At 41.9% G+C, this 26,825-nt stretch overlaps 1 protein-coding gene across 2 annotated transcripts; it reads right to left on the bottom strand.

The window, feature by feature from the left end:
- IL17RA (interleukin 17 receptor A) lies at positions 1-26,825 on the bottom strand. 2 transcript variants are annotated; one of them, XM_035127671.3, is made up of 12 exons: positions 26,636-26,825; positions 19,425-19,449; positions 16,097-16,243; positions 14,264-14,391; positions 12,755-12,881; positions 10,926-10,973; positions 10,683-10,843; positions 8,192-8,269; positions 7,359-7,458; positions 6,370-6,471; positions 5,469-5,510; positions 1-4,729 (listed from the first exon to the last, which is right to left on the bottom strand). In XM_035127671.3, the coding sequence occupies exons 1-12, from the start codon at positions 26,756-26,758 to the stop codon at positions 3,294-3,296; spliced, it is 2,517 nt and encodes an 838-aa protein (XP_034983562.1). In that variant the 5' UTR covers positions 26,759-26,825; the 3' UTR covers positions 1-3,293. The 2 variants fall into 2 exon arrangements, with proteins under 2 accessions (XP_034983562.1, XP_088532953.1); XM_088676827.1 differs by lacking the exon at positions 26,636-26,825 and adding an exon at positions 21,291-21,388.

The raw sequence follows: 26,825 nt of genomic DNA, 5'->3' as shown, positions 1-26,825 counted from the left end.
TATACAAAATACAATACATTTTATTCAAGTTATTAAAAGCTACCAATGAAAAAGGCATAGCTAAAATAATAATAATACAGCTGTAATTTGCTATTGTGAAATGGACCGTGTACAGTGGTACCTTGGGTTACAGACGCTTCAGGTTACAGACTCTGCTAACCCAGAAATACGGTAGTACCTCGGGTTAAGAATTTTGCTTCCGGATGAGAACAGAAATCGCGCAGCGGCAGCAGGAGGCCCCATTAGCTAAAGTGGTACCTCGGGTTAAGAAGAGTTTCAGGTTAAGAACGGACCTCCAGAACGAATTAAGTTCTTAACCTGAGGTACCACTGTACATTGAAGGAAACTGCTGAGTGGTCTCTAAAATGGGCTAAGAAGTCATGCAGTAGAACAGGCATCAAGTCTGCGCTTGTTCATTTTAATACACTGGCACAATTTTCAAGGCAGTCGGCCTGATGGGCCATGGAGAACTGATGCTTGGGATCACTTTCCTCTACCTCACCACAGGTGCTATTGTGCTTCGGCTGAATTGGTTACCAGTATACATGGATGCTTTAACAGCCTTATCTTGTACAGTCACAATGTAGAGAAGTGAATTCCACTTCGAATAACCTTATTTAACTTTAATGCACTAAGTCAACATAGGGAATTTTCAATGAATGCAGCTCACTGTTTACTGTGTCTTGGTTCCACACCACAGAAACTGTTTGCTGCATCTTGATGGTATCTGATGCAACACTTCCTTACACCTAGGTATGCAACTAAGTTTTACCCAGATTAGACCCACTGAAATTAATGGGGGGCTATTTATTTCAATGGATCTACACATGAGCAGGACTAGCATTGAATAAAACCCCTAGTTTTTGCTGGCTGTAATCCTCTCCCCTCTTTCTCCTGGGAAACACCTATATATGTTGTAATTTTTTCTTTGTCCCAGGTCTATGGCAAATTTTATATAGAGCCTATTTTGAACTGAGCAACAGCTGAAGAAAAACATTGGTTTTGCACACAGCCATTGGCAAAAAGTTATCCTGCCAAGCATGTACGCTCCCCTTACACACTGCAACCGCTTGCTTCCATTTGCCTGTCTTGGATTGTATAGGGAGACAGCAGATGTGGTGCATAATGGGAAATTGCCAGAGCATGTAAAGTGCGGGTGCATATTAAAGAGCCCCTTGCCTGTGATTCAGAGGCTGCACACTCATTACTTCTGACATGGTGAGGATTCTGCAAACAGCATCCCTGTGGTGAGTTGAAAGTCATATTGTGGACGGAATCAGAAGCCAAAGGCTTCGCACACTAGCTGCTATTTCCTACATCGAGAGTAACCACATAATCCTCTGCTTCAGCCTCTTTCTAAAATACTACCTAAATTAGGTTTGCCTAGATTCTTTTGGTACAGTATATCATGAAGAAGTATCCATTACCAAAATTAAGTGCATTCTGAAGATTGGTTCAGCAGTTTTGATTATCCATAATTCATAGACTGTGTAAAGAAGCTGCCAACACATTCGCAAGAAAATTCCTGAACTCAGGCAACTCTGCTGGGACTGTTTGTGACATGAAAAGAAATTAATTACTGCAGCATTTAAAACTGGGCAGAGCAATTACTTAATGCAGGGCTTCAAATCAATACAACAGCATTTTACCTTATTGACCGTAAGATTAATATAGAATAAGAGTACAGTGCTTCCTGAGGAAGATGGCCTAAAACATTTGTCTTGATGTGAAACATTTTGTCTTAATCATTTGTAAAATGATTTGGAGTTAATTAGTTTTCTGGAGAAGAGGGTCAGCAGTGAGATGGCGCCTAATTATGCAGGAAGGTGTAAACCTAACTGGATTGCAAAGAGCTCTGAAAGTACAATTCCAAACAGGGTGAAGGGGTAACAAAATGGCAACTGAGATTCAATGTAAGGGATATATATTAGGGCAAAAAAAAAAAATCCTAACCACATATGTATTAGTAGGGCCAGAACTGGTGGTGATTATTCAGGAAAGATATTAGGTTTGTGCTGTTTTGATCACTGTAGGTGTCACTTCAGTGTGCAGTGGCAGTGAAACAGAGGTATTTCATGGAAGGAATTATTAGAAAAGGAACTGAAAAAGCAGGCAGTATTGAAATGCTTTTTATGTAAGTGTGACACACTATGAATACCGTGTACATATCCTAGAGCTGGAAAACTATAGGAAAATGTAACACAAATAACCAAGGGGTTACAGCACAGCTAAAGGAGTACTGGGTTGTTGTTTTTAGCAGGCGACCACAGTGCCTGGAGACAAACAAGTTGTGTATTCACAGCAGTGACCAGAGGAGAAATGACCACTGGGAGGAGCGCAGGGAGAAGAAATACCATGGTGCGTCGTTAATAGCGAAACTGGCACAGCAGGCATTGTAACTCTCCCAACAGTTTGACTTTACCCCTGATGACGTACTCTTCCACTGTCTCATGAATCAGGCAGATGCCAACATTTTAAAAAAAAAAAAAGACTAAGGAGAGACATAAGGAGAGATTCATAAAATTATGCAACAATTAGAAAGAAGCTTTTCTTCCTCTCAATACTACATCTGCAGATAAATCAGCAGCAGATTCAAGACAGGCAATGGAAAGTGCTTCATACAATGAAATTATAGAATTCACTGCTAAAAGATGTAGCAATAGCTATGGCGTGTAAACCCATCAATGGCTATTAGCCACCATAGCTGGGTAGAACTAGGTTCAGAGGCAATATGTTACTGACTACTATTTCTGGGGCAACAGCAGCAGGTTGGGGCTGTTGTTTGTGGGCTTCCTTGTAGCATCTGGTCATTCACTATGGAAATAGGATGCTGGACTGGACACATCTTTTATCTCATAAAACAGAGCTCTTGTGATGTTTCCATCACAATCATTTAATATTGGCTTGTTACCTGGAGCTTACTGAGCTATCTGGTCCATTTCATCTGATCCTCTGAGGCCACTTGTATGCTACCTGCTTGTAGCATTAATTTGAAAAAAGAATGCATTATTTATAGATTTGGTATCTACCTCCATTTACAGGCAGATTACCGGAGCACAAGAATGCTTGAGTATATGCAGCAGCATGGCTGGGCAGACAGGTAACCCAAGCTGCCAAATTTCTGCTGTCAGCTCTTCTAAGCATTAGACTTCACAAAAATGTGTGCACAAGATTTCCTGAGGGAGGATGTCTGAAATGTTTGCATTCTAACCAATAATCACTTCTTTTTTGGCAAAACAGAACAGGTTCTGGCTGGAAGTATGGGGCATACTCAGCCATCCTACCATGTGATCCTAGCTGAAGTGCTGCTGAATATTTTGAAAAAGCAGCTGCTGCTGAAGACTTTTTAGACTGTCCAAGACATCTGGGGAGAGGTGTTGAGCAGACCCATGTCCTTCCTGCCCTTGCTCCTCTTCTTCCTCCAGGGGGCTGTCGGAAGGCAAAGGGGAACACCTGGAAATGTAACCCTGGTCTGACTGCACCGACTGTCTTTGATCTTTGCAAGACTCATCAAAAACCAGCTGCTGTTGCTTATTAACATCTTCTTGGCAGAGAGGTGGTTCAGAGGGCAAAATGCTTTGTTGATAGAGAGAGTACATTAAGCTCTCCAGCTGCTGCTTCACATCAACTGGCAAGGGGTGGGGGTTGGAGGACAGATCATCTTGAAGGATGACATTGTTTCTCCTGGGCGTGCTACTTTTCATCATGGGCATTCTTTCTAGCCAATCTTCATTGGTCAGCAGTTGATGGCTAAGTATCTCTGTCTCTTCTGTAAGGGCAACTGGCATTACTACCTGAACCTGGGAGCAGTCATCAGCAGGAACAACCAGGGTCTGGAATGCTAGATCCTCTTGTGGTAGTAGCTGGGGTAACAGCCTACAAGCTCCCAACTCATCTTCATTGACTAAGAGGTTGACCAAGCAACAGCTATTGGGATCAGGTTCCTGTGGAAGCAGTTGCCGTTTCAGAATTCCTCCCTCAGTCGGTATTAATTCCTCAGAGAGGTCCCCATTCAGAGACTGAAGGTCATCTTCATACTCAGGGCAGGCATTCTCTCTCTTAAACCAATCAGGGTGCTCAGTCTGCCATTTCTGGAACTTCTCCACTGCCTCCTTCAGTTGTCTCCCACTGAAGCTTTCAGCGTAGTTCTCAGGTGAGATCTCTGGAATCTGATGTATTCTCCCTGGTTCAAATTTCTCCAGATCCTGAATCAGGAAGTAAACTTCCTCAAACTTGTCCATCAGTTGGTACTTGGAGGTGACGTTGAATGGATCTGGAATATCTCTTTCACTGCTTATGCCCTCAAAGTAACACACTAGGTACATGCCAAAACAAGCTGGCTGCTTAAAGTCTGGCAGGATCAGATTCAATGCTGGAGTGAACATATCTCCTATTGGTAGCAGGTTATCTTGCTTGAGAGAAACAGTAAACTCCTCACGCCCAAGCATGGCCTGCCACTTGGCTCGAGTACCCTGGGAACATAAGATGATGATCTTTGAAGAGAGTGCTTCCATTTCCTGTTTTTGCCGTGTCAGCCAGCGCACAGCCCCCATCTCTGATATTTGACGTTCATCCAGCAAGTCTAGGACCACCTCAGTACCACAGACTGTGATCATGAACTGAGCAAACTTCATCACAACGTCTACGTAGAGCTTGTGATCAGCAGAATACACAATCCAAACCTTACGAGGCTTCAGGGGTGGAGGAGACTGTGACATGCGCAGCAGTTCTGGAAAATTGAGGGTTTTTTGTTAAAAAAGAAAACCACCATGAGTTGCTGCACTGTGGAAAGCCAGAATGCAAAAATTTGGAGCTGAATATGCTTTCTAAGCTGTACAGAATACAGGCATGTGTGTTCAAGACCTTTTAGTACATGTAAGCCATGCCTTATCACCATTTAACCACCAAAATATAATCATAATACATAAAAATAGTAAAAGAGCTAACTTCCCCTGCCACCATCTCAATTCATTTCTGTACATAAAGCTACTAATTGAGATTTGTATTGGTGATGGTGATCACAAAAGTAGAGATGATGCTAGTCTTAAAGAGTTGTTGGACCTTATGTACACACATTCAGATTTGTTTTATAATATGGACTAGCATTAGCTGTTAAAATTTTATGTACGCCAAGCACTAAAGAAAATGACTTAGTATGCAAGAGAGGTGACAGAAAACTAGAAGAGACCATGCAGAATCTTTAAGTCACTAGGAATAAGATTTGCGCACTCCTTGCTACTTCATGCCTTCAGCCCTTTCATCTCCCCCCAGGCCCTTTTTCAAGTTCACCACCACAGATTTCCCCCAGAAACATTCCAAATATTTTATGGCCACGAATTTCTATTTGTACCTGGCACATGTGCTATCCTGTCTAATAGTACATACAACAATACAAGTCCAAATTCTCTCATCCCAGGTTCCCACATTGCAAATTGCACTGACTCAATAGAAACAAAATGTTCTCTTACCATGGTGGGTACCATCACTACTGCTTGTTCCTGAATGTGTTACTAATAGGGAAAGAAAACAATAGACACATCTAAGAAGATCTGAGAGAATATACATTTGGTCTAGGAATGACAGTATCTTTTGAAGACTTAGCTGAGACAGCAGTTCTAGGACCCAACATCTATGCCTAAAAATAACTGATGTCTATAAAAACGAATAAAGGTGCTCTGACATGCTTATTCATTTTTATAGACCAGTTATTTTTGGAGTGTCTTGCACTGTTAATGAGTTATTTCCTGTTTGTTTGGAACATAGCCTTTCCCTGCCTCAGAGCCTGGGAAGAAGTTTCAGCAGCCACAGCCACATGGGATTCTTGAGGATTACTTGTGGTGCCTGTCCACCCTGTAGTAAGACCACTCTAAGAACTAGGGAAATACACAACAGCAGGTGGATATTTCAACTTTTAGTATGTTGTTTCTTATGCTAGCCTGATTGTTGTCCCGACCTCTCCCCACCAAAAAAAATACCCCCAAACCCTTTGCAATAAAAGTTTGTATGGAGTTTTTGCTGGACTACTATTGCATGCTATCTGCTAGTGAGCTGTTTCTTCTCTAAAATGTAATACAAAAGTTACTTATCAGGCTAGACCAACAAACCATAGGAATTTTAACGCCCCACACAACACACTAGGAACTTGGGATATGCATACAACTAAATGCTGAAATACTGACTTCTGCACAGGCTCAACATGTAACCATAGGTATGTAAGTAGCCATGGGCTGGAGAAGACATTCTAACTGGGTCATTTTATCTCTCTGTGTTGCATGCTAACGGCAAAGTATCCAGAAAGGTACGAGTGGCACGACAATGTGGAAAACAAGCTGGGAAACCTTCCCATTACATTTCTGACATTTTTCATACCTTTTTGCCTTCGAGCAAGCCAAATTACTGAAGCGACAGCTGATCCAACTATTAAAATGCAGATGAGAGTGAGGCCCCAGGGCAGCACCACAGAAAGATTATCTGCAACATAGGAAGAGCATAATGTAAGGAACATTTCCACTGCTGCAGTAATTAGACCATTCAAAACTACCAAACCACTTGGGAGTGAGGTGGATGCAACCTCCCCCCCACCAGCTATTAGCAATAACCAGCAGAATAACTTTGCATTTGCTTTGGTCCAAAAAAATAACAGGGTATTTCTTGCTTATATCTTTACTGCGCCAAGAATTATTGGCAGAAACAGCCCAATATATCTGAAGCCACATACGCTTTCAATAGAAAGAGAACTGATCTTCTGGATAGCTCAGTTGGTTAGAGCATGGTGCTGATAACGCCAAGGTTGCAGTTTTGATCCCCACACAGGACAGTTGCACATTCCTGCATTGTAGGGATTTGGACTAGATGATCCTCAGGGTCCCTTCCAACTCTACTATTCTATGATTCTAAGTGAAATTATCTTCCCTCTCCAGCTCCTTTCAAGAGGGGTAGAACAGGCTTACAAGTTAGCAGATAATGATGATGACAATGATGGATACTGGGTAAGTCACTCAGCCCCTAATCTATATCATCTTCATACAAAGGCAGCAGCAGAGCCACAGCTGCTACTCTTGTGAGGAAGGATGATTTCTGCCTTATTTCCATTGTTATCCTGTGGATGATGCTTACATGGTTCTTAGACTGAAGTACCATCTTTAAGAGGAAGGGGACAACTGCCAACCTTTGGTTATCTTAATTCCTTTGTACCCACCTTTGTCCTCCTTATTTATTTTTTGCTGCTTTGTGTTAATTGCAACATTTGCATACATAATAGTGGGGACTCTACAAGTCTTAAACTTTGGCTTGTTTCGTAAAAAATTCTTGCAACAGTTAATTAGCTAAGCTACATAAATTCAAAATGAAGACCGTACCATCTTCCTTTGTTGTTATAGGCAAGGGAGTAGGGAGACATGGGATGGAAATGGAATGCCTTATACAATCTGTGGCACAACGTGCAAAGAATGGTTGAATCTGGAAAGAAAAAGACAGGAGAGAACAACTTTAGCAGTTTCTTTGATACTCTAACACTTGGTGTTTCTGGAGCAAATTGCAAATTGTGTGGAATTAATTGCTCGCTTTTGTAATGGACACACCTTTTAGAAAGGAGAGCAAGTCAACAGTACCATATTTGTTTACTTCTGTTTTGTCCTCTTCAGACTCTGTCAAACTAAATGTAGGGAGAGTGAAGAAGTGTCTGAAAATAAAACCTACAAACGGATACCATTTTGGACATAAAGCGGTGTGCATCTATGTTAAGCAGAGATTTTAGTAGGATGGGGTGCAAAATTCACAGCAAGAAGGCAGGAAATATTATTGCAGTGTGCTTCATGTGGGGCTGGCTGTCCTTGAAGACGACTGAGAAACTTTGACTGGCCCAAAACTTTGACTGGCCCAAAATGCAGCAGCCAGATTACTGGCCAGGGTTCCAATTAGAACTCACGTAACTCTTGTTTTAAAACAGTTGCACTGGTTGCCAGTTTGTTCCCAGGCAAATTCAAGATCCTCTAGTGAAGATGAAATGGTGAGGTATCAGCACTGTTAAAATAATTCATTATGGTTATGTTGTATAACTTGTAATAAATAACCAGAGATAAGATGATCTCTGGAGAAATAATTGTTTTTGGTTTGAAGCCCAGACAGAGTGATGTGGAACTGGCATGGCCACTCCCTTCTTTATTCAAATAAGAAAAGCAGCTCACCATACCTGCACAGTGTAATTGCAACAAATCTTCAAGTTTCTCTCTAGTTTGACTGTGACGTTCATCGGCTGCTGCAACTCCTTCTGCAGAAACCAAGAGAAAGTGGAATTCCAAGGTAAAAATCACAAAGAGCTTGAATGAACCCAGGAGAAAAAATGAGTAGCAGCACAGAAAACAAAATAAGAAGCATTTGTCATCTCAAATACCCCAGTGATGCCTCCTGAGCACAGGTGGGTTCAGAGTAAGGAAGAACTTATCACGAACTTCAGGATAGTTGTTGGGTCCAGTGTGTTCCTAGATGGCCAGGTAGCTGCCCTGGCTAGGAGTGCCTTTGATCAGCTTTTACCAGTGTCCCAGGTGCACCACTTGCTGAGGAAAGCAGATCTGGACCCAATTGCTTGTTCCATAGTTACACCCAGATTAGATTACTGCAATGAGCTCTATAAGAGGCTGCCCTTTAAAAAAGTGTTTTGTAACATGTAATCATGGTTCTGTTCACCCATGCGTTATCTTGGCTTGAATGCTCTTTTTAATTGCAATTATTTGTATTGTAATGGCTTATAGATTCTTTTTTAGAGTTGAAAGGTGGTAAAGAAATGTTTTACAGAGTACAAATGAAAATGGACTGAACCAGCAAAGCTGAATTAATATAGGAAAAACAGATAAAGGCAACAAATTGTTTTCATATATTAGAATCTATGCATTAGAATATACATATGTGTATATAAAATAATTAGATCAGCAATAGCTAATGTGGTGCACTTGAGATATTGTTGAACTCCCAACACTCCTAACCATTGGTCATGTTTGCTGTGGCTGAGAGTTGGGAGTTCATACTGACACATGGATTGGTGAAAGGTCCCCCCCCCCTGTCTTAAAAAAGAAGGGGGGCGGTGGACAGAGCTCATGGCTAATAAAATGAACTCCTTAACATATAGACTGTTCACTGGGCAAGCATATTGCTGATTTGTGTGAACCTTTGGGCTAAGAGATCTGGAAGCAAGAATGGACAGGTCTCGGTTCTTTATTTTTAGGCTATGTGCCGAGCTTGGTTTTGGGGAATCACAAGAATGTATTGTGGACTCCTATGTGAAACAAGGCAGAAAAGGTATAGGAACAGAGATTGCTGTACAGAAGCTTTCAACCCCACCTTTTGGCTTTCAACAGCTGTTCCTGTATTTTTAGCACAAAATTCTAGATTCTGAATGCAAATGTACAAAGGTGAATGAAATGTTTACGTGTAAGAAAGGAATCCAAAGCTTGTAATTTAATATTTATGAAAAAATTCACACAGAAACTTGATTTTTTTAAATTAAAAAAGAAAGAAAGAAAGATTAGAATTCTACGAACTCTGGTTGTAACACAGCCAAGAGTACAATATTGGAGAACAGAAGGGAGACACTTAACTACCAGCTCTAATGGACCTAGGGTTGGTGAACCTCCTTTTTCAATAACACACAAGCTGCTGACTCAAGTTACCAATAGCTCTGGTAGCACTGAATGTGGCAGTGCAAAAATTAATGTTGGTGCTGACCTTTAAAGCCCTAAATGGCCTCAGCCCAGTATAGCTGAAGGAGCGTCTCCACCCCTAGCGTTCAGCCCAGACACTGGGGTCCAGCGCCGAAGGCCTTCTCAGTAGTGGCGCCCGCCCTGTGGAATGCCTTCCCATCAGACGTCAAGGAAATAAACAATTATCTGACTTTTAGAAGACATCTGAAGGCAGCCCTGTTTTGGGGAGGTTTTTAATGTCTGATGTTTTATTGTATTTTAAATATTTTGTTGGTAGCTGCCCAGAGTGGCTGGGAAAACCCAGCCAGATGGGTGGGGTATAAATAATAAATTATGATGACGATGATGAAGTGTTTCTCCTTTATTTTTGATAAAGGGTGAAGCTATTGAATTTTCTTCTGTTCTTCACAAAGACGGAAGATCACAGTACCGGGCTATGCATAGCCCAATCAAGGAATAGGGAAAGCTGCTGCAAGTAAGGGAAGCCTCTTTGCTAAGGAACGGATCAGAATGCTTAGCAAACAAGGATCATTCCAAGCTTCTCCAATGTTTCCTGAGTGCTTAGGAAACCTCTTTGACATGCAGTGATTTTTCTCTCAATGGAAAACCTCTCCACTGAGCCATATGTTTGCCATTTTGTCATCCCCTTGAGTGATGACACCTGGGGTGGCCCACACCCACCGCACCCCCCCTTCCTACGCCACTGGATGTGTGCATGCTCTGGTGCATGGTGGTATGTGCATGCATGTGTGAGAATGTATGGTGGCAATACCCACTTTTTCACCACACTCATGATTGCCATGCAGCTCTTGAAATTGTCACAATGAGGCAACGAGCTGCCTCTAATCTAGAGGCACTGAAGGGCAGACATACGGTAAGTAGAATAAATAAGTAGGAATTTAGTAACTGTTGAAGTGGGATTAAATACAAGCACTTTCTAAAATAAGTGTCTCAAGCGGGGAGGAAGAGGGAGAACAGCTTTATTACCTCTGAGATTTTCTGTGTGGCCTTTTTACATTCTATTCCATCTTCTTCAAAACTGGTCACATGGATGAAGTAATTGGTTGACTCCATTGCTGGGTTAAAGCTCACCAAGAGTGTCTCATCATCTAGTCTTCTTCCACCCAGGCTGGGTTCCCATCCACTGCCTGCATATATCAATATCATTGTGAACTGTGAGTACTTTAAATAGATTTCCTACACTTCTACCCATACTTAAACAAACATTACCTAATTGCAGACATGGGGCTGTTTTTGTCATGATAGGGTCTGTGCAATCTGCAACAAAAAGACAGAAGGATTGCATTTATGTCCAGAAAGACAGAGTACAATAGGCAAGAATTGCTAGCTAAGTACCACAAACATATACAAGTGGAAGAACACTTGCTGGGTACATTAAGAGAGGGGGCACTAAGTTACATTTGATGGGCCCCAGGGTGACTAGACATGAAATTTAAGTTAGGATACCATAATTTGCTTTATCTAAGATACCCTTCATCCAAATGGCTCCTAGGGCAGTGTATGACAACAATCATAAAATACAATAAGCCATCATAAAACTTTATCTAGAACTTTACCAGATTATACACTGAAACTCATTTGCTTGAATTCAGGCTAAGTCTCAGAAACAGTGAAATTGACAAAAGAAATACAAGTGCTCAGCATTCACACAAAGTACATTCAATACTGCTGAGAGAGAGAGAGAGAGAATATTTTGGGGGAAATAAAAGTCCAGCCTACATTATTTCAACTAGGTCAGAGTCTAGTTGAAAAACAGCAACAAGTAGTGCTGACCACTTGAGTTTGTAGGCAGCCTGAAGAATGTTAATTATGTTATGATCACTGGGCTACTGAGGTTAAACACTACATTGTTTAGAAAATACTACACTGGTAATGAATTCATGTAAACACACAATGCAGAGGTTTGCAATGCAACATCCAGCTTATTTATATGATTTAGTTGTTTTTCTGTGGTCTACCTTTAAATGTGTCCTTAATTTTCCAAATTGCAAATCAGCAGCATCACCATTATTGTTATGTGTGTGTTCCTTTTAAGTTCTTCAGAACTGATTTGCCAATATTTGCCTATTATAGTTCCTGTTGATCTTCCATCTCCTTTTTTGTTCACACCACTTCCATCAATTTCATTCTGCTGGGTCTATGTTATTTTGCAAGTCCAGAATTTCTTCACCTATTTCCTGTTTTTGCCCTTTCAGTTCCTTTTCTTAGAAATTCTCTCCCCTCTGACAGTTGAATAGTCTCACTGCCTCCTGTATACAATAAGTTCTTTAAAATGCACAGGCCCTCCCATCTTAGTAGGTCTTTCCTCCAGCCCTTCTAGAGCTGGTGCCCTCCAGATACTGTAGACTACAATTCCCATCTCCCTGACCATTGGCCATGCTGGCCTGGGGTTCGGGAGTTGTACTCCAAAACGTCCAAGTGCACCACATTGGCTATTCTTGCTTTAGTCTTCTTTCCATTTCTTATTTTTCTTTATATACAGATTGGAAACCTGCAGGTAGGGCCAGTCACTTAAATAAACTTTTTGTATAGCACTATATCTGTATCAGTAGCACCACAAAGTCATTTCTGCATCTGAACCCAGCCCTGCATCATGATGGAGAAATTCATTTGATCTGCATTTTAAAGTGAACCTGATTTAATTCACTGGTTCCAGACTTATATATGAATTGGAATGCACTATTCCTAATTTTGTGATGCAAAAATGAACCTTGTGGTTCAAGAAAGTAAAGAATGCATACTTTATGGCAAAGAATATGTACAAAATGTGTGTTTTCCTATAAAATGCACCAAAAAGCAAAAAAGTACATGTTTTGTGGGAAGAATGTGTGTAAAATTCCTGCAATTTATATTCAAAGTTTTCATGCATTTTTTTTATTAAAAAAACTACAAAAATTGAATGGACCTACAATTAATATGCAAAAGACAGTGAAAGGAAAATAGCTCTTCTATCTATCCCTAGTCTAGCAACATGATTTTACAACCTGATTAGCCCAATACTAAATTCCATCATTACCATTATAAAGAGGGTCCTTTACCTGGTACTGTGAATGGCACAGATTTCCGATTATAGTCTCCTGGAGTACTTAATTTGGGCAAGTGATGAACAGTTACTTGGTATGTTTGACCTGGATCTACCTCAAAACGATTGAAAGAGAAACTCCACTGAAACAATAAAAAGAGGAAAGATCTATCAACCACTACCAGTGTGCTGAAGTTAAAAACCAGGATTGCACTGAACTGCAACGCTGGAGTTATAGTATAAAAATGAAATAAATACAGTAATACAAAATCCACAGGCATGATACAGGAGGGATGGAGGGAGAGAGAGGGGGGAGATATGGACATCAAGGCAGAGTGATTACTTTGTTTCAAGTCCAATCAGCTAGTCTCAAACCCATGAAACCATTTCTCCACATCTGAATTGTTCATTACTTTGCTCCTTGTGGATGGAAGAACTCACTTCTTCCTCTCCTCCAAATGCCTTCTAGAATTCTATGTCTTCTAACAAAGCCTTGTTAGGTCAACAGAGTATCATTTGGGGCACTCTTCTGCCTACTCTGCTCTCTGAAAAAGACCCCTCTCTCCTGCTGTTGTGATGAAGGAGGGAGGTACCCTCGAAGGGCTGTTATATTTATTATCTGTATGGATTGCCTAACTAATTGCTGGCACTAAATGAACATTTTTAATAGCAGCCTTGGAAATACATTTTAGAATGGTTGTCCTCTTCTTCATGCTCTGCTAGAGTTCCCCCCCTCCACTCCTGCTATAAGGTGGTGAGTAGGCTGGCAGGGGGAGGCCAGAGACACAGGGGGTATAGGGTGACAAAAGCAGCAGGTTATGTCCAAGAGAGCTGCTAGTTTATACATCCCCTGGGGCAGACAAAACCTGTAGTGTCTCCTTCCCTTTTCCCTTGCAGTTTTTCTAACCTTGGGTCCCACTCACTCAGATAAAACAACAATGTTTACTATGTTTACAGACAGTCAATGTTACAGACCTGCCAAAGCAGCAGAAACGTCAGCAGCAAATGTTGTACATCTTACTTTCCACTGTCTTCTGGGTTTTACAAAATTTAAAAATTGCTGCTTTCTCCCGTTGAGCAATTTAAGATGGCTTCTGTTACCAGTTGGGAGCAGCAACTCTTCTTACTTTGGCAGTAGCCAGTCATGATACTCCTTCTCTCTCCTGCTTTTTTGCGGTGGGTGCTCCCAGTCAGAGCTCTCCCTCTCGCTGTCTCTCTCTCTCACACACACACTTTAGGTCAGGGACAGAGAAAAATCATACTGCTCCACTGCACTTCCCCAGGTGAGAAACAGAGTGGATCCCTGTGGCTTCTGTCCATGTAATGCACATGCAGCAGGGGCTGTGAAAGAGTCATTTTTATTTGCTGCAGGCAACCGGGCATATTCTTATACTACGAGGCTGTTCTTAAGCACAAGGCTGCCCTGTTGCTTTGGGAATTTTATATCTTCCGCAGGCAACAAGCCGAGAGATTCTAAGAAGAGGAAAAGAAGCAGAACATTTGTAATACCGCCATGATAACTTACCCGACCTCCACCATTTGGACGGACTTGGAACAACGAGTTGTTCTGAAGATCGAACTGAGCACAGACCTGCTGGTTAGTGCTCACCTGAAGCACAGCCAATTCTGCCCCTCTGAGTTCCTGAACACTTCCTAGTTGGTGTATGGCCAAGGTGGGAAGGATGAAAAAGAGGAGGATTTGTAAGGAAAGAACTTATTTCTGTTTGTTTGTGACTTCTAGAGGAAAATAAATGTTCAAACTGCAGCCTGAGCATCTGACTGCAGAGGTGGAAAAAGTCAATCCTGGCTTAGAAAAAGAAATGAAGGGGCAGGCCCAGGCTTTTCTTAACATGACTACATCAGCCTGTAGAAGATGCACTAAGGAATATTTTATTTATTGGAGGGGAAACAGATGTTTCACAGCTCAGTAACAGAGAATACGATTAGCATGCAGAAGGTCTCTGGTTTAGTCTGTTTTCTCCAGTTTCTCGGGTGAGGAATACCTCCACCACAGATTGAACTGTCAACAGGCAGAGTAGACAATATGGATCAATGGTTTGATTCTGTGTAAGGCAACTTCATTAGCTTTCCAAGCTATCTTTTTATACTTTCAGCACTCAGGACTTTAAACCCAGTGTTTAAAGTGATAGGCAGGGTCCATGAATACTACAACTGTACTACTGCATTCCCTGCCTGAAGTGAAATACCACCATTTTAACAGTCAATCTGCTCTGAATTTCTTACATTTTTTGTTTCTGAAAAGGTGTCCAAGGGAGGAATTTCTGTATTCCTAGATTGTTCTCAAGTCTACCTGTGTCCCAAAACATATACTATGCTTTAACATGCATGTAACCATGTGTTACTATGCAGGTGTGATATCTGGGGATTTTGGGAATAAATGTACTGTAAAAATAAATAACATAGCCAAATAAAACAGTGCCACTTGAATCATCAAAATGGAAAAACTACAGAGAGTAAAATGGTTACTTATAGTAAAAATGAGACATGGGCTTTACCTATCCCACTCTTGGACCAACAGCTGATACTTTACTTTTTCTGTGATACATTGTGGGGGGGGGGGAAGAGTGTTAGGATCTCCTACACACGAGTAGGACCGTGGCATGTTCTCTCCCTCTTGGTCGATCGTTCGGGAGCTTCAAAAGCTTTCTCCAGTCCGAACATCACAGCGACTGATGCCAAGAAACATCAGCACACTTATGGATCAGCAGAGTTTGTGCAGTTGCGTAACAGAACTCAGCATTTGGCTAATCTACTTTTATTTACATATAATACACTCGGAGCACGGCAACATGGCTCCCTCTCTTTCTAGCATCAGGAGGCAAAGAGAAAGGACAAAGGACAATAGTCCCACTTCACGACACACAGTAACACAAACATCCTGTCTCCATCACTTCCCATTCTGTGGAGTCAAAACATACACAGTCATGTGATAGACAACAATCTCATGACTGCAGACATGGGGAATGAATCATCAACAGAGGGGGGGGTGTTACAATTATTGGCAGTTGACAAATTAAGATGTATAGTCAAGTATTTGCATTTTTCTGCAGCTCTTTCCACCTAGACACTGAGGTCAAGTGTGACTCCTGTTAATTCAGATAGCCAGCATGTGCCAAGGTTTGCTTCCTCTGTCATGCTTGTAAGAGCCTGCACTCTGCACAGTCACCTAAGTTCTTCATCATGGCATCATGCAATGGTCAAGCCATCCACAAAAACTTTTAAATGGCAGCTCTGGGTACTACTGCTGGGCAAAACAGATAGTGCTACATGCTACAGAACCCTATTTATCATTAAATGCCAGCCCACTCAAGTCTATATTAAATTGCCCTTTGCTTACCATCAGTAGCCACCTTCCATTCTATCTTCAGCACAGGGAGCAGTTTTTTCTCATTATCCAAGAAAGTATCAATATGAACATCAAGGGAACTTGGGGCTGACGGAGTCCATTGTGAAGCCCTGAGCCAGCTCTGATCCATGCAGGTACCTGACAGTTAAACAAAAATAAACTTAAGGACCATTTTTTAATGTGGCCATTGATTTTCTTTGGATGATACCTGCATAGATATCATATTCGTCGTACTTGCATCCTCCCATACTATTATGTTTAGCAAAATTTAGGAAGCTACCCAATTTCTTACAGGAACAAAGAAGAAGAAGAAGAAGAAGAAGAAGAAGAAGAAGAAGAAGAAGAAGAAGAAGAAGAAGAAGAAGAAGAAGAAGAAGAAGAGGGGCTTTCTTGGGCCAGACCAAAGACACATCTAGCCCAGCATTCTGTTCTCACAGTGGTCAATAAGGTGCCTATGGGAAGGCCACCCATGTGACCTGAGCACAATAGCACTTGCTGTGTTACACTGGTTTTTGAAACCAGTGTAACACAGTGGAGCCAACAGTGCCCTTCAGCTCTCTATATTGGACAAACAGGCCAAACCCTACGCCAAAGGATAAATGGACATAAATCTGACATCAGGAACCATAAGACAGAGAAACCAGTAGGAGAACACTTCAATCTCCCAGGACATTCTATACAAGATCTCAAAGCAGCTGCTTTATTACAGAGAAATTTCAGGAACAGACTGGAAAGAGAAGTTGCTGAATTGGAACTAATTACCAAGCTTAAAACCATGGAGCCACCTGGGATGAATAGAGATATCGGATTCTTATCTCATTATGCATGATCAAGCTTTCTTTAGCGCCTCGGCCCTTGTTTTTCCCCCCAGGACTAATTGCAGCCATCAGCAGCCGCTAACAGCCATCCACAGGTTTACCACTCCCATCAGCCCATCACCCATTCCCACCCACCCCCACCACCCTCTGTATATATATAAGGGTCTGACACTTCCGTTTCCAGTGTATCTGAAGAAGTGTGCATGCACACGAAAGCTCATACCAAAATAAAAACTTAGTTGGTCTTTAAGGTGCTACTGAAGGAATTTTTTTATTTGGTTTTTGAAAGAAAGATAGGAAAAACTTAAAGGAATTAATCCAGTGGAGCTCACCCATCATTAGGGTCAACAGTGAACATATACATAAGCCTCTTGGCTAAGTATTTCTCTATAAACACACTTTCTAGGAGGAGCCATAGCAGTGGGCAAATATGCACAAGTTGTGCTTTGAGACACATGTGATTGGACAAGCTGTACAGGTCAATAAATTTGTTTATAACAGTCTGAATACGAATAGTTTTTGAATTACCTTTATAATTCAGTTTACTTAGAATGTAAAGAAGATGATAACATGTCTCTACATCTCTGCCTGTTTCCATGAAATATGGAACTGGGGGTCTCAAGGAGTCTCTCTGCCCCCATTTTACCTACAGTTCCAACACTGACATAGGCTAGGTCTACCCATACAGCAAAAATGAGATGGGAATAAGATGGCAGTATCCTGAAATGTGGAGCAGCATGTCCCAGAAGATTACCAAGTGGGGGAATCCTATTTCTGAATATTCCTCCATGTAAGGAAACAAAAACCTTCCTTGTAAGTAGAAACCTGGCACAGCAAGAGTTGACTGGGCTAAAGCCAGTTACTGTGGGTTAAAAAAATTATTAAAGGGTACATGTGGTACATGAGGGTGAAAGAGGAGAGCGCAAAATATGGTCTGAAGCTCAACATCAAAAAAACCAAGATCATGGCCACTGGTCCCATCACCTCCTGGCAAATAGAAGGGGAAGAAATGGAGGCAGTGAGAGATTTTACTTTCTTGGGCTCCTTGATCACTGCAGATGGTGACAGCAGTCACGAAATTAAAAGACGCCTGCTTCTTGGGAGAAAAGCAATGACAAACCTAGACAGCATCTTAAAAAGCAGAGACATCACCTTGCCGACAAAGGTCCGTATAGTTAAAGCTATGGTTTTCCCAGTAGTGATGTATGGAAGTGAGAGCTGGACCATAAAGAAGGCTGATCGCCGAAGAATTGATGCTTTTGAATTATGGTGCTGGAGGAGACTCTTGAGAGTCCCATGGACTGCAAGAAGATCAAACCTCTCCATTCTGAAGGAAATCAGCCCTGAGTGCTCCCTGGAAGGACAGATCGTGAAGCTGAGGCTCCAATACTTTGGCCACCTCATGAGAAGAGAAGAATCCTTGGAAAAGACCCTGATGTTGGGAAAGATTGAGGGCACTAGGAGAAGGGGACGACAGAGGACAAGATGGTTGGACAGTGTTCTCGAAGCTACGAACACGAGTTTGACCAAATTGCGGGAGGCAGTGCAAGACAGGAGTGCCTGGCGTGCTATGGTCCATGGGGTCACGAAGAGTCGGACACGACTAAACGACTAAACAACAACAACAACATGTGGTAGAATCCAAAGAAGTACTCTTCACCTACAAGCTGAACTTCACTTGTACAGTCCACCCAACCATCTCATTCTGCTGCATGTGAAAGTCTGACTATTTTCAACATGGAAAAAGAACTACTTGTGAATGCATCATAAGGAAAAAGTGCAATATATAAATAAGGAATTGAAGCTGGAATTCAACACATTCATAGTGGAGATTGCTTCCAAGTAAATATGAATGAAGGGATGCAGGTGGCTGTGGGTTAAACCACTGAGCCTTGGGCTTGCCGATCAGAATGTTGGCGGTTCGAATCTCCGCGACGGGGTGAACTCCCGTTGCTCGGTCCCAGCTCCTGCCAACCTAGCAGTTCGAAAGCACGTCAAAGTGCAAGTAGATAAATAGGTACCGCTCCAGGCGGGAAGGTAAACAGCGTTTCAATGTGCTGCTCTGGTTCGCCAGAAGTGGCTTTGCCATGCTGGCCACATGACCTGGAAGCTGTATGTCGGCTCCCTCGGCCAATAATGTGAGATGAGCACCGCAACCCCAGCGTCGGTCACGACTGGACCTAATGGTCAGGGGTCCCTTTACCTTTTTAAAATATGAATGAATCAATCAATTTATTTCAGCCACTGACCAGAGTGCTAACATATACTGTACAACAATAGAGAGCAAGTAAACATGCGCAAGATTGCTCCGCATGCTGCCTATTTGATCCTTTTCCCTCACTCTTCCCAATGAAGTAATGGTTTCTTGGAATTCTAAGCTGACATACATAAACACACACTTCACTGATTTTCATCGTGTAAAATTACAGTAAGGAAACAAAGATTGAAGCACAAACAGTCTAAAAAGACTTAAAAAAACAAAATATAACCAACATACTTACTGTTTCTCACAAGGCAATTTAAACCCTGCAGGAGAGAACACAAACATATTATTGAGAGGAACAATTCTTATTCTCAGAGCCTGATGAAGCCAGGTGCAAAAAGTGAAAGATCATTTATAGTTAGAATTCAGTTTGGTTAAACCAGTCAGTGATATGGTGGGAATGTGTTTAAGTATTTATGATGCTAACAGTTGTCTTTTAAACAAACAAAAACAAACAAACAAACAAAAACAGACAACTAGTTCATATATAACATGACTGATCTAAAAGTTTGCTTTCGTTAACAGCCATGACTTCTGCACTTGGATTATATGAATAATGCTAATGAATTTAAACTCTACTGTTTAATATACCCTTGTGTGTAAACTGTGATCAGTTGTTTAAAAAATACTACCATCTGCTTTAATCAGGCTCGTTCTCCTTAACAACCAATAAACTAGGCATTCTCTGAACGCAGACCAAGTACAGTACTGTACATCAAGATCTCTTGTTTGAGAACATAACATGACCAGTCGCCCAAATATGGTCGTACAAGACATGGAACAACATAGCAACCTAATAATTAAAGAGGGTACTACAGTCAAAGGCTCTGTTTGGAAGTCATAATTAGCCAATGGTTTAAAACACAGGGAATTAATTTAGCACTCCCTCTGTGCTTGCATATCCCACCTCTTTTTCTCTGCTGTGGCCACAAGGAGTTTGGAGGTGTTCACTTCCATTTTTGACTAACCACAGTTGTGTGTGTCATCTGAGCCCTAAGGATGTGGCTAATCTTAACATCAGGTTTTTTTGTGAAAAAAGTCAACTTCATTTCCCACAATTATAACCCATGGTTTGAAGTTGCATTGTTTCAAACAAACCATAGCCAATATTAGACAGTTTGTCAGGTTGGCAATTGTTGTTGTTTAGTTGTTTAGTTGTGTCTGACTCTTCGTGACTCCATGCACCAGAGCACGCCAGGCACTCCTGTGTTCCACTGCCTCCCGCAGTTTGGTCAGACTCATGTTGGTAGCTTCAAGAACACTATCCAACCATCTCGTCCTCTGTTGTCCCCTTCTCCTAGTGCCCTCAATCTTTCCCAACATCAGGGTCTTTTCCAGGGAGTCGCCTCTTCTCATGAGTATTGGAGCCTCAGCTTCAGGATCTTGGTTAGCAACTAGGAGGATACTGTTGACAAAGATGACCCACCAACACTAGTGGTAGGATTCACTGTGAATATTATATTCAAAAATAACTGAACAAGAACCTGTCTAACACCTAAGATACAAATGTTTTAACCTTATCCAGACTATTTATTTTAACCATGCATCACAACAAGGATTAAGGGTCAATACACTGAAATGATGTCTATAATAACTGTGGACATGCTATTGTGTAGCTCATATTCCTTTCAGTACTTCTTGATTGATCGCACTTGAAGGAAATATTACCAGATGTTTGTTCACTACCGTTAAGAAGCTAGGCTAATCTGCCGTGTAGCAGTACAGTTAAAAATAAAAGTATGCATCATCTCTAATCTGTGAGAACAATCAGAACAAGTTCCATAAACCACAAATATTTTTTTTAAATTGATATAATGATATTAAGTGATGATTCACAGAACTGTATGACTGGATTGTTTTCAAAAAGTGTCATCTATGCACAGAATGGATTCCCTATAGCCAAATCATCTGTAGCATATGTAGAAGGAGAATTTCTCATAAGAAAATGAAAAAGTAGGAGGGTGAAATGAGCAAGATATCTAGTATAGCAGAGTGGCTAAGATGATGTGCTGGAAATTCCTGAGTTCAAGTATCACCTCAGCCATGAACACACTAGGTATCCTTAGCAAGCTACTCTCTCTCAGCCTTGGTGCCCCATCCTTACCGGTAGTACTCCAGTGGACTGGTATGATGCGAGTTCTAATCAAACAACATCCAAAGGGCAACAGGTTATCCACTTCCAAGGTATCATAAAGTAGTTTTTTGTAGAGCATGTTAAGGTGTTTACTGAAATGTTACAGTTCTCAGTTGACAAATACTTCTTGAACATTGCCTCAGCTTCTCCAATCTGTAACCAAGGGAAGCTTCTGAAGTTTGCGTAGCTTGGCTTCAGCCACTTGTATCATCAGCTGTGGTTTCCGCAAGAGTTATGAAAAATAAAATTTCTGATAAAGAGCCTTTTTTGTAACTTCCAACCTTAAAAAGACTTCATGAGCTGCTGTTTTTGTGCCTGTGACAAATCGCGAGAATCTGGTAGACCTATGATTTTTCTAAAACTTCTGAAGAAGTGTGTAAAAGAGCCAGCTATATCAGAGCAAATTGTTTAAAGATCCTAATACAGGAGACTCTTAGAATGTGTTTAAGTTAAGTATGTATCTATAATAATAATAATAATAATAATAATAATAATAATAATAATAATAATGGCTTCCAACAAAACATTAAAATACAGAAATCAAACATTAAAAGCTTCCCTACTAAGGAGGGCAATTAACAATGTAGGATAGTAAAGGCATTAGAGACCTGCTCTACCACTGTAATGTTGTTCACTGCAGGAGATGTGGGAAAACAGATGGCAAAAGGATGGTGGAAATACTAGCAACATTGAGTAAGACTTCAGTCAACATCAACAGGAGTAGGAAACCCTTGTATTGGTACAGTGGCAAATATACAAGCAGGGTTCTACAATTTTTTATTAGTCTTTCTGGATGAGCTAAATTAAGTAATTAAGTAGTTGCCTATACATTTCTCTTTGGGAAACCTTCCAAGTCTTTACCAAGGAAACAGATGGGTGCTGCTGCTGCTTAAAGGCAGGAAAAACTACAATGGGGGCTTACTATTTTGGCCTTGCATAGGCAAGACCCTCCAAGCATTTTGGCCATGCAGGTGCCAAACAGACCCTATCCTTTCTCCTATCTGTGAAGCTTGGGAGGTGGTAAGAATCACTATGCAACTAAAAAGATATCTCCACCAAATTTCCCAGGTTCAAAGTTGGGAAGAAGGCTGGTTGCTCATCAGTTACCAGAAGGAAAACTGTGTTCAGTGTTGTTGAAGCCTGCATGACTCTACACAAATATATGCTAATTAAGAAAAGAATGCTAATGCAGCAACTGAAAACTGCCTTGATCGTACTGGTTGATGATCTCCGGCAGGCTAGGGACAAAGGTGAGAGCTGTTTCCGAGTTCTGCTGGATCTCTCAGCAGCTTTTGACACCATCGACCATAACATCCTTCTGGACCATCTAGAGGGGCTGGGAGCACTGTCAATACAGTGGTTCCGCTCCTCCCTCCTGGGCCGTGTTCAGAAAGTGGTGGTGGGGGATGAGTGCTCAGACCTCTGGGCTCTCACTTGTGGGGTGCCTCAGGGTTCCGTCCTCTCCCCCATGCTTTTAACATCTACATGCATCCGCAGGGAGAGATCATCAGGGGGTTTGGGCTGGGTGTTCATCAGTATGCGGATGATACCCAGCTCTACCTCTCTTTCAAATCAGAACCAGTGAAGGCGGTGAAGGTTCTGTGTGAGTGTCTGGAGGCGGTTGGAGGATGGATGGCAGCTAACAGATTGAGGTTGAATCCTGACAAGAGAGAAGTACTGTGTTTCTCCGAAAATAATCCATACCCCGAAAATGAGTGATACCCCGGAAATGAGCCATACTCCGAAAATAAGCCATAGTGATAGGCAGTTTAACCTTGTAGGTTAAACTGTACCATACTTAATAAAAAAATAAGACATCCCCTGAAAATAAGCCACCGTGTGTTTTTTTAAGGAAAAAATAAATATAAGACGGTGTCTTATTTTTGGAGAAACACGGTACTGTTTGTGGGGGACAGGAGGCGGGCAGGTGTGGAGGACTCCCTGGTCCTGAATGGGGTAACTGGTGACTGGGAGCGGCCGTCGAGACCACATAACACCGGTCTTGAAAGACCTACATTGGCTCCCAGTACGTTTCCGAGCACAATTCAAAGTGTTGGTGCTGACCTTTAAAGCCCTAAATGGCCTCGGTCCAGTATACCTGAAGGAGTGTTCTAATCAAACAACATCCAAAGGGCAACAGGTTATCCACTTCCAAGGTATCATAAAGTAGTTTTTTGTAGAGCATGTTAAGGTGTTTACTGAAATGTTACAGTTCTCAGTTGACAAATACTTCTTGAACATTGCCTCAGCTTCTCCAATCTGTAACCAAGGGAAGCTTCTGAAGTTTGCGTAGCTTGGCTTCAGCCACTTGTATCATCAGCTGTGGTTTCCGCAAGAGTTATGAAAAATAAAATTTCTGATAAAGAGCCTTTTTTGTAACTTCCAACCTTAAAAAGACTTCATGAGCTGCTGTTTTTGTGCCTGTGACAAATCGCGAGAATCTGGTAGACCTATGATTTTTCTAAAACTTCTGAAGAAGTGTGTAAAAGAGCCAGCTATATCAGAGCAAATTGTTTAAAGATCCTAATACAGGAGACTCTTAGAATGTGTTTAAGTTAAGTATGTATCTATAATAATAATAATAATAATAATAATAATAATAATAATAATAATAATGGCTTCCAACAAAACATTAAAATACAGAAATCAAACATTAAAAGCTTCCCTACTAAGGAGGGCAATTAACAATGTAGGATAGTAAAGGCATTAGAGACCTGCTCTACCACTGTAATGTTGTTCACTGCAGGAGATGTGGGAAAACAGATGGCAAAAGGATGGTGGAAATACTAGCAACATTGAGTAAGACTTCAGTCAACATCAACAGGAGTAGGAAACCCTTGTATTGGTACAGTGGCAAATATACAAGCAGGGTTCTACAATTTTTTATTAGTCTTTCTGGATGAGCTAAATTAAGTAATTAAGTAGTTGCCTATACATTTCTCTTTGGGAAACCTTCCAAGTCTTTACCAAGGAAACAGATGGGTGCTGCTGCTGCTTAAAGGCAGGAAAAACTACAATGGGGGCTTACTATTTTGGCCTTGCATAGGCAAGACCCTCCAAGCATTTTGGCCATGCAGGTGCCAAACAGACCCTATCCTTTCTCCTATCTGTGAAGCTTGGGAGGTGGTAAGAATCACTATGCAACTAAAAAGATATCTCCACCAAATTTCCCAGGTTCAAAGTTGGGAAGAAGGCTGGTTGCTCATCAGTTACCAGAAGGAAAACTGTGTTCAGTGTTGTTGAAGCCTGCATGACTCTACACAAATATATGCTAATTAAGAAAAGAATGCTAATGCAGCAACTGAAAACTGCCTTGATCGTACTGGTTGATGATCTCCGGCAGGCTAGGGACAAAGGTGAGAGCTGTTTCCGAGTTCTGCTGGATCTCTCAGCAGCTTTTGACACCATCGACCATAACATCCTTCTGGACCATCTAGAGGGGCTGGGAGCTGGGGGCACTGTCAATACAGTGGTTCCGCTCCTCCCTCCTGGGCCGTGTTCAGAAAGTGGTGGTGGGGGATGAGTGCTCAGACCTCTGGGCTCTCACTTGTGGGGTGCCTCAGGGTTCCGTCCTCTCCCCCATGCTTTTAACATCTACATGCATCCGCAGGGAGAGATCATCAGGGGGTTTGGGCTGGGTGTTCATCAGTATGCGGATGATACCCAGCTCTACCTCTCTTTCAAATCAGAACCAGTGAAGGCGGTGAAGGTTCTGTGTGAGTGTCTGGAGGCGGTTGGAGGATGGATGGCAGCTAACAGATTGAGGTTGAATCCTGACAAGAGAGAAGTACTGTGTTTCTCCGAAAATAATCCATACCCCGAAAATGAGTGATACCCCGGAAATGAGCCATACTCCGAAAATAAGCCATAGTGATAGGCAGTTTAACCTTGTAGGTTAAACTGTACCATACTTAATAAAAAAATAAGACATCCCTGAAAATAAGCCACCGTGTGTTTTTTTAAGGAAAAAATAAATATAAGACGGTGTCTTATTTTTGGAGAAACACGGTACTGTTTGTGGGGGACAGGAGGCGGGCAGGTGTGGAGGACTCCCTGGTCCTGAATGGGGTAACTGGTGACTGGGAGCGGCCGTCGAGACCACATAACACCGGTCTTGAAAGACCTACATTGGCTCCCAGTACGTTTCCGAGCACAATTCAAAGTGTTGGTGCTGACCTTTAAAGCCCTAAATGGCCTCGGTCCAGTATACCTGAAGGAGTGTCTCCACTCCCATCGTTCCGCCCAGACACTGAGGTCCTGCGCCGAGGGCCTTCTGGCGGTTCCCTTGTTGCGAGAAGCCAAGTTACAGGGAACCAGGCAGAGGGCCTTCTCAGTAGTGGCACCCGCCCTGTGGAACGCCCGTCCATCAGATGTCAAAGAGCAAAACAACTACCAGACTTTTAGAAGACATCTGAAGGCAGCCCTGTTTAGGGAAGGTTTTAATATTTAACAGATTATTTTAGTATTCTGTTGGAAGCCGCCCAGAGTGGCTGGGGTATAAATAATAATAATAATAATAATTCTTTTATATACACACATAGGATTGCGCTTTAATGAAAAAAGAGGCATGGAAGTTTCTGACTGAATTATCACTATTGGTAAAATATTACACAGTCCTTTAGCCAGAGATCACTTGCAGAGGTAAATTAAAATACAAATACTACTTCAGGAAGATAGTGTTGCCATCTCAATGCTTTGATTTTAGACACCTGAAATTCCTCCAGAGAAGCTCTTTATTTAAGCCATTGATCTGTGGATCACTTAAGGCTAGATATTCTTTCCTAAACAGATACCGGTAGTACCATGCACGGAAAAGAAATGTACAAACACCAGCACAATTTCCGGGGAAAAAACACGTTTTACTTTGCTCATCTCACAGAGGTGGGAAACCTGCAGTCATCCAGATGGCTAATGCTGACGGGAGTTAAGTCCAACAATATATGGAGGGAGGGACACACACATTATTATTCAGAATAATTTGTTTCAACAGCACCATCCAGGTATATGGAACTTTACAAAGGCAGGTCCTTAACTAAATAAACAAACACAAACAACAGAGATGAGGGGAGGAAGAGAATGAAGGCACGGGCAGGCAATCCTCGGAACAACCCTGCGAAGTAGGTCAATTAAGCAACCTACATTAGCAAACTGGCGACGGCTCGGAGTGAGAGACTGGCTTGTCAAAAGCAACCTCATGAGTTCCTGACAAATAGCAAGAACCCGAGCCGAGAACTTCCGCATTCGCAGCCTCGAGTTAACTACGACGCCGCTTTCGAAAGAGCCGGAAAAATGAACTTTGGCTCCGACAGACTTACCGGCTGGGAACAATTGAAAACTGACGGGTCTTCGAGGAGCCTCAGCCCTGAAGCAGCGGGCAAAAGTCCCAGAAGAAGTGTAAGGGGAAGCCAAGCGGCGGCGACGGCTCCCATCCTCGCCATAGCCGCTGCCGAAGCGAGGCCACCGGCTACACTCGCTTCGTCCGCCTCTAGTTTCCGGGACCAAAAC

This window comes from Zootoca vivipara, chromosome 9, assembly GCF_965207765.1.
Source record: "Zootoca vivipara chromosome 9, rZooViv2.hap1.1, whole genome shotgun sequence".
Classification (NCBI taxonomy): domain Eukaryota; kingdom Metazoa; phylum Chordata; class Lepidosauria; order Squamata; family Lacertidae; genus Zootoca; species Zootoca vivipara.
Note: the sequence above shows the minus strand (reverse complement) of the source record. Positions and strands in the feature narration are given on the sequence as shown.

Excerpts from the sequence above, each read along its gene's own strand:
- IL17RA (XM_035127671.3), bottom strand. The coding sequence starts at position 26,758 with ATGGCGAGGATGGGAGCCGTCGCCGCCGCTTGGCTTCCCCTTACACTT. Across the intron at positions 14,392-16,096 it reads ATGGAAGGTGGCTACTGATG|GAAGTGTTCAGGAACTCAGA; the intron begins GTAAGCAAAGGG and ends TACACCAACTAG. Across the intron at positions 12,882-14,263 it reads GTCCAAATGGTGGAGGTCGG|TGGAGTTTCTCTTTCAATCG; the intron begins GTAAGTTATCAT and ends TTATTGTTTCAG.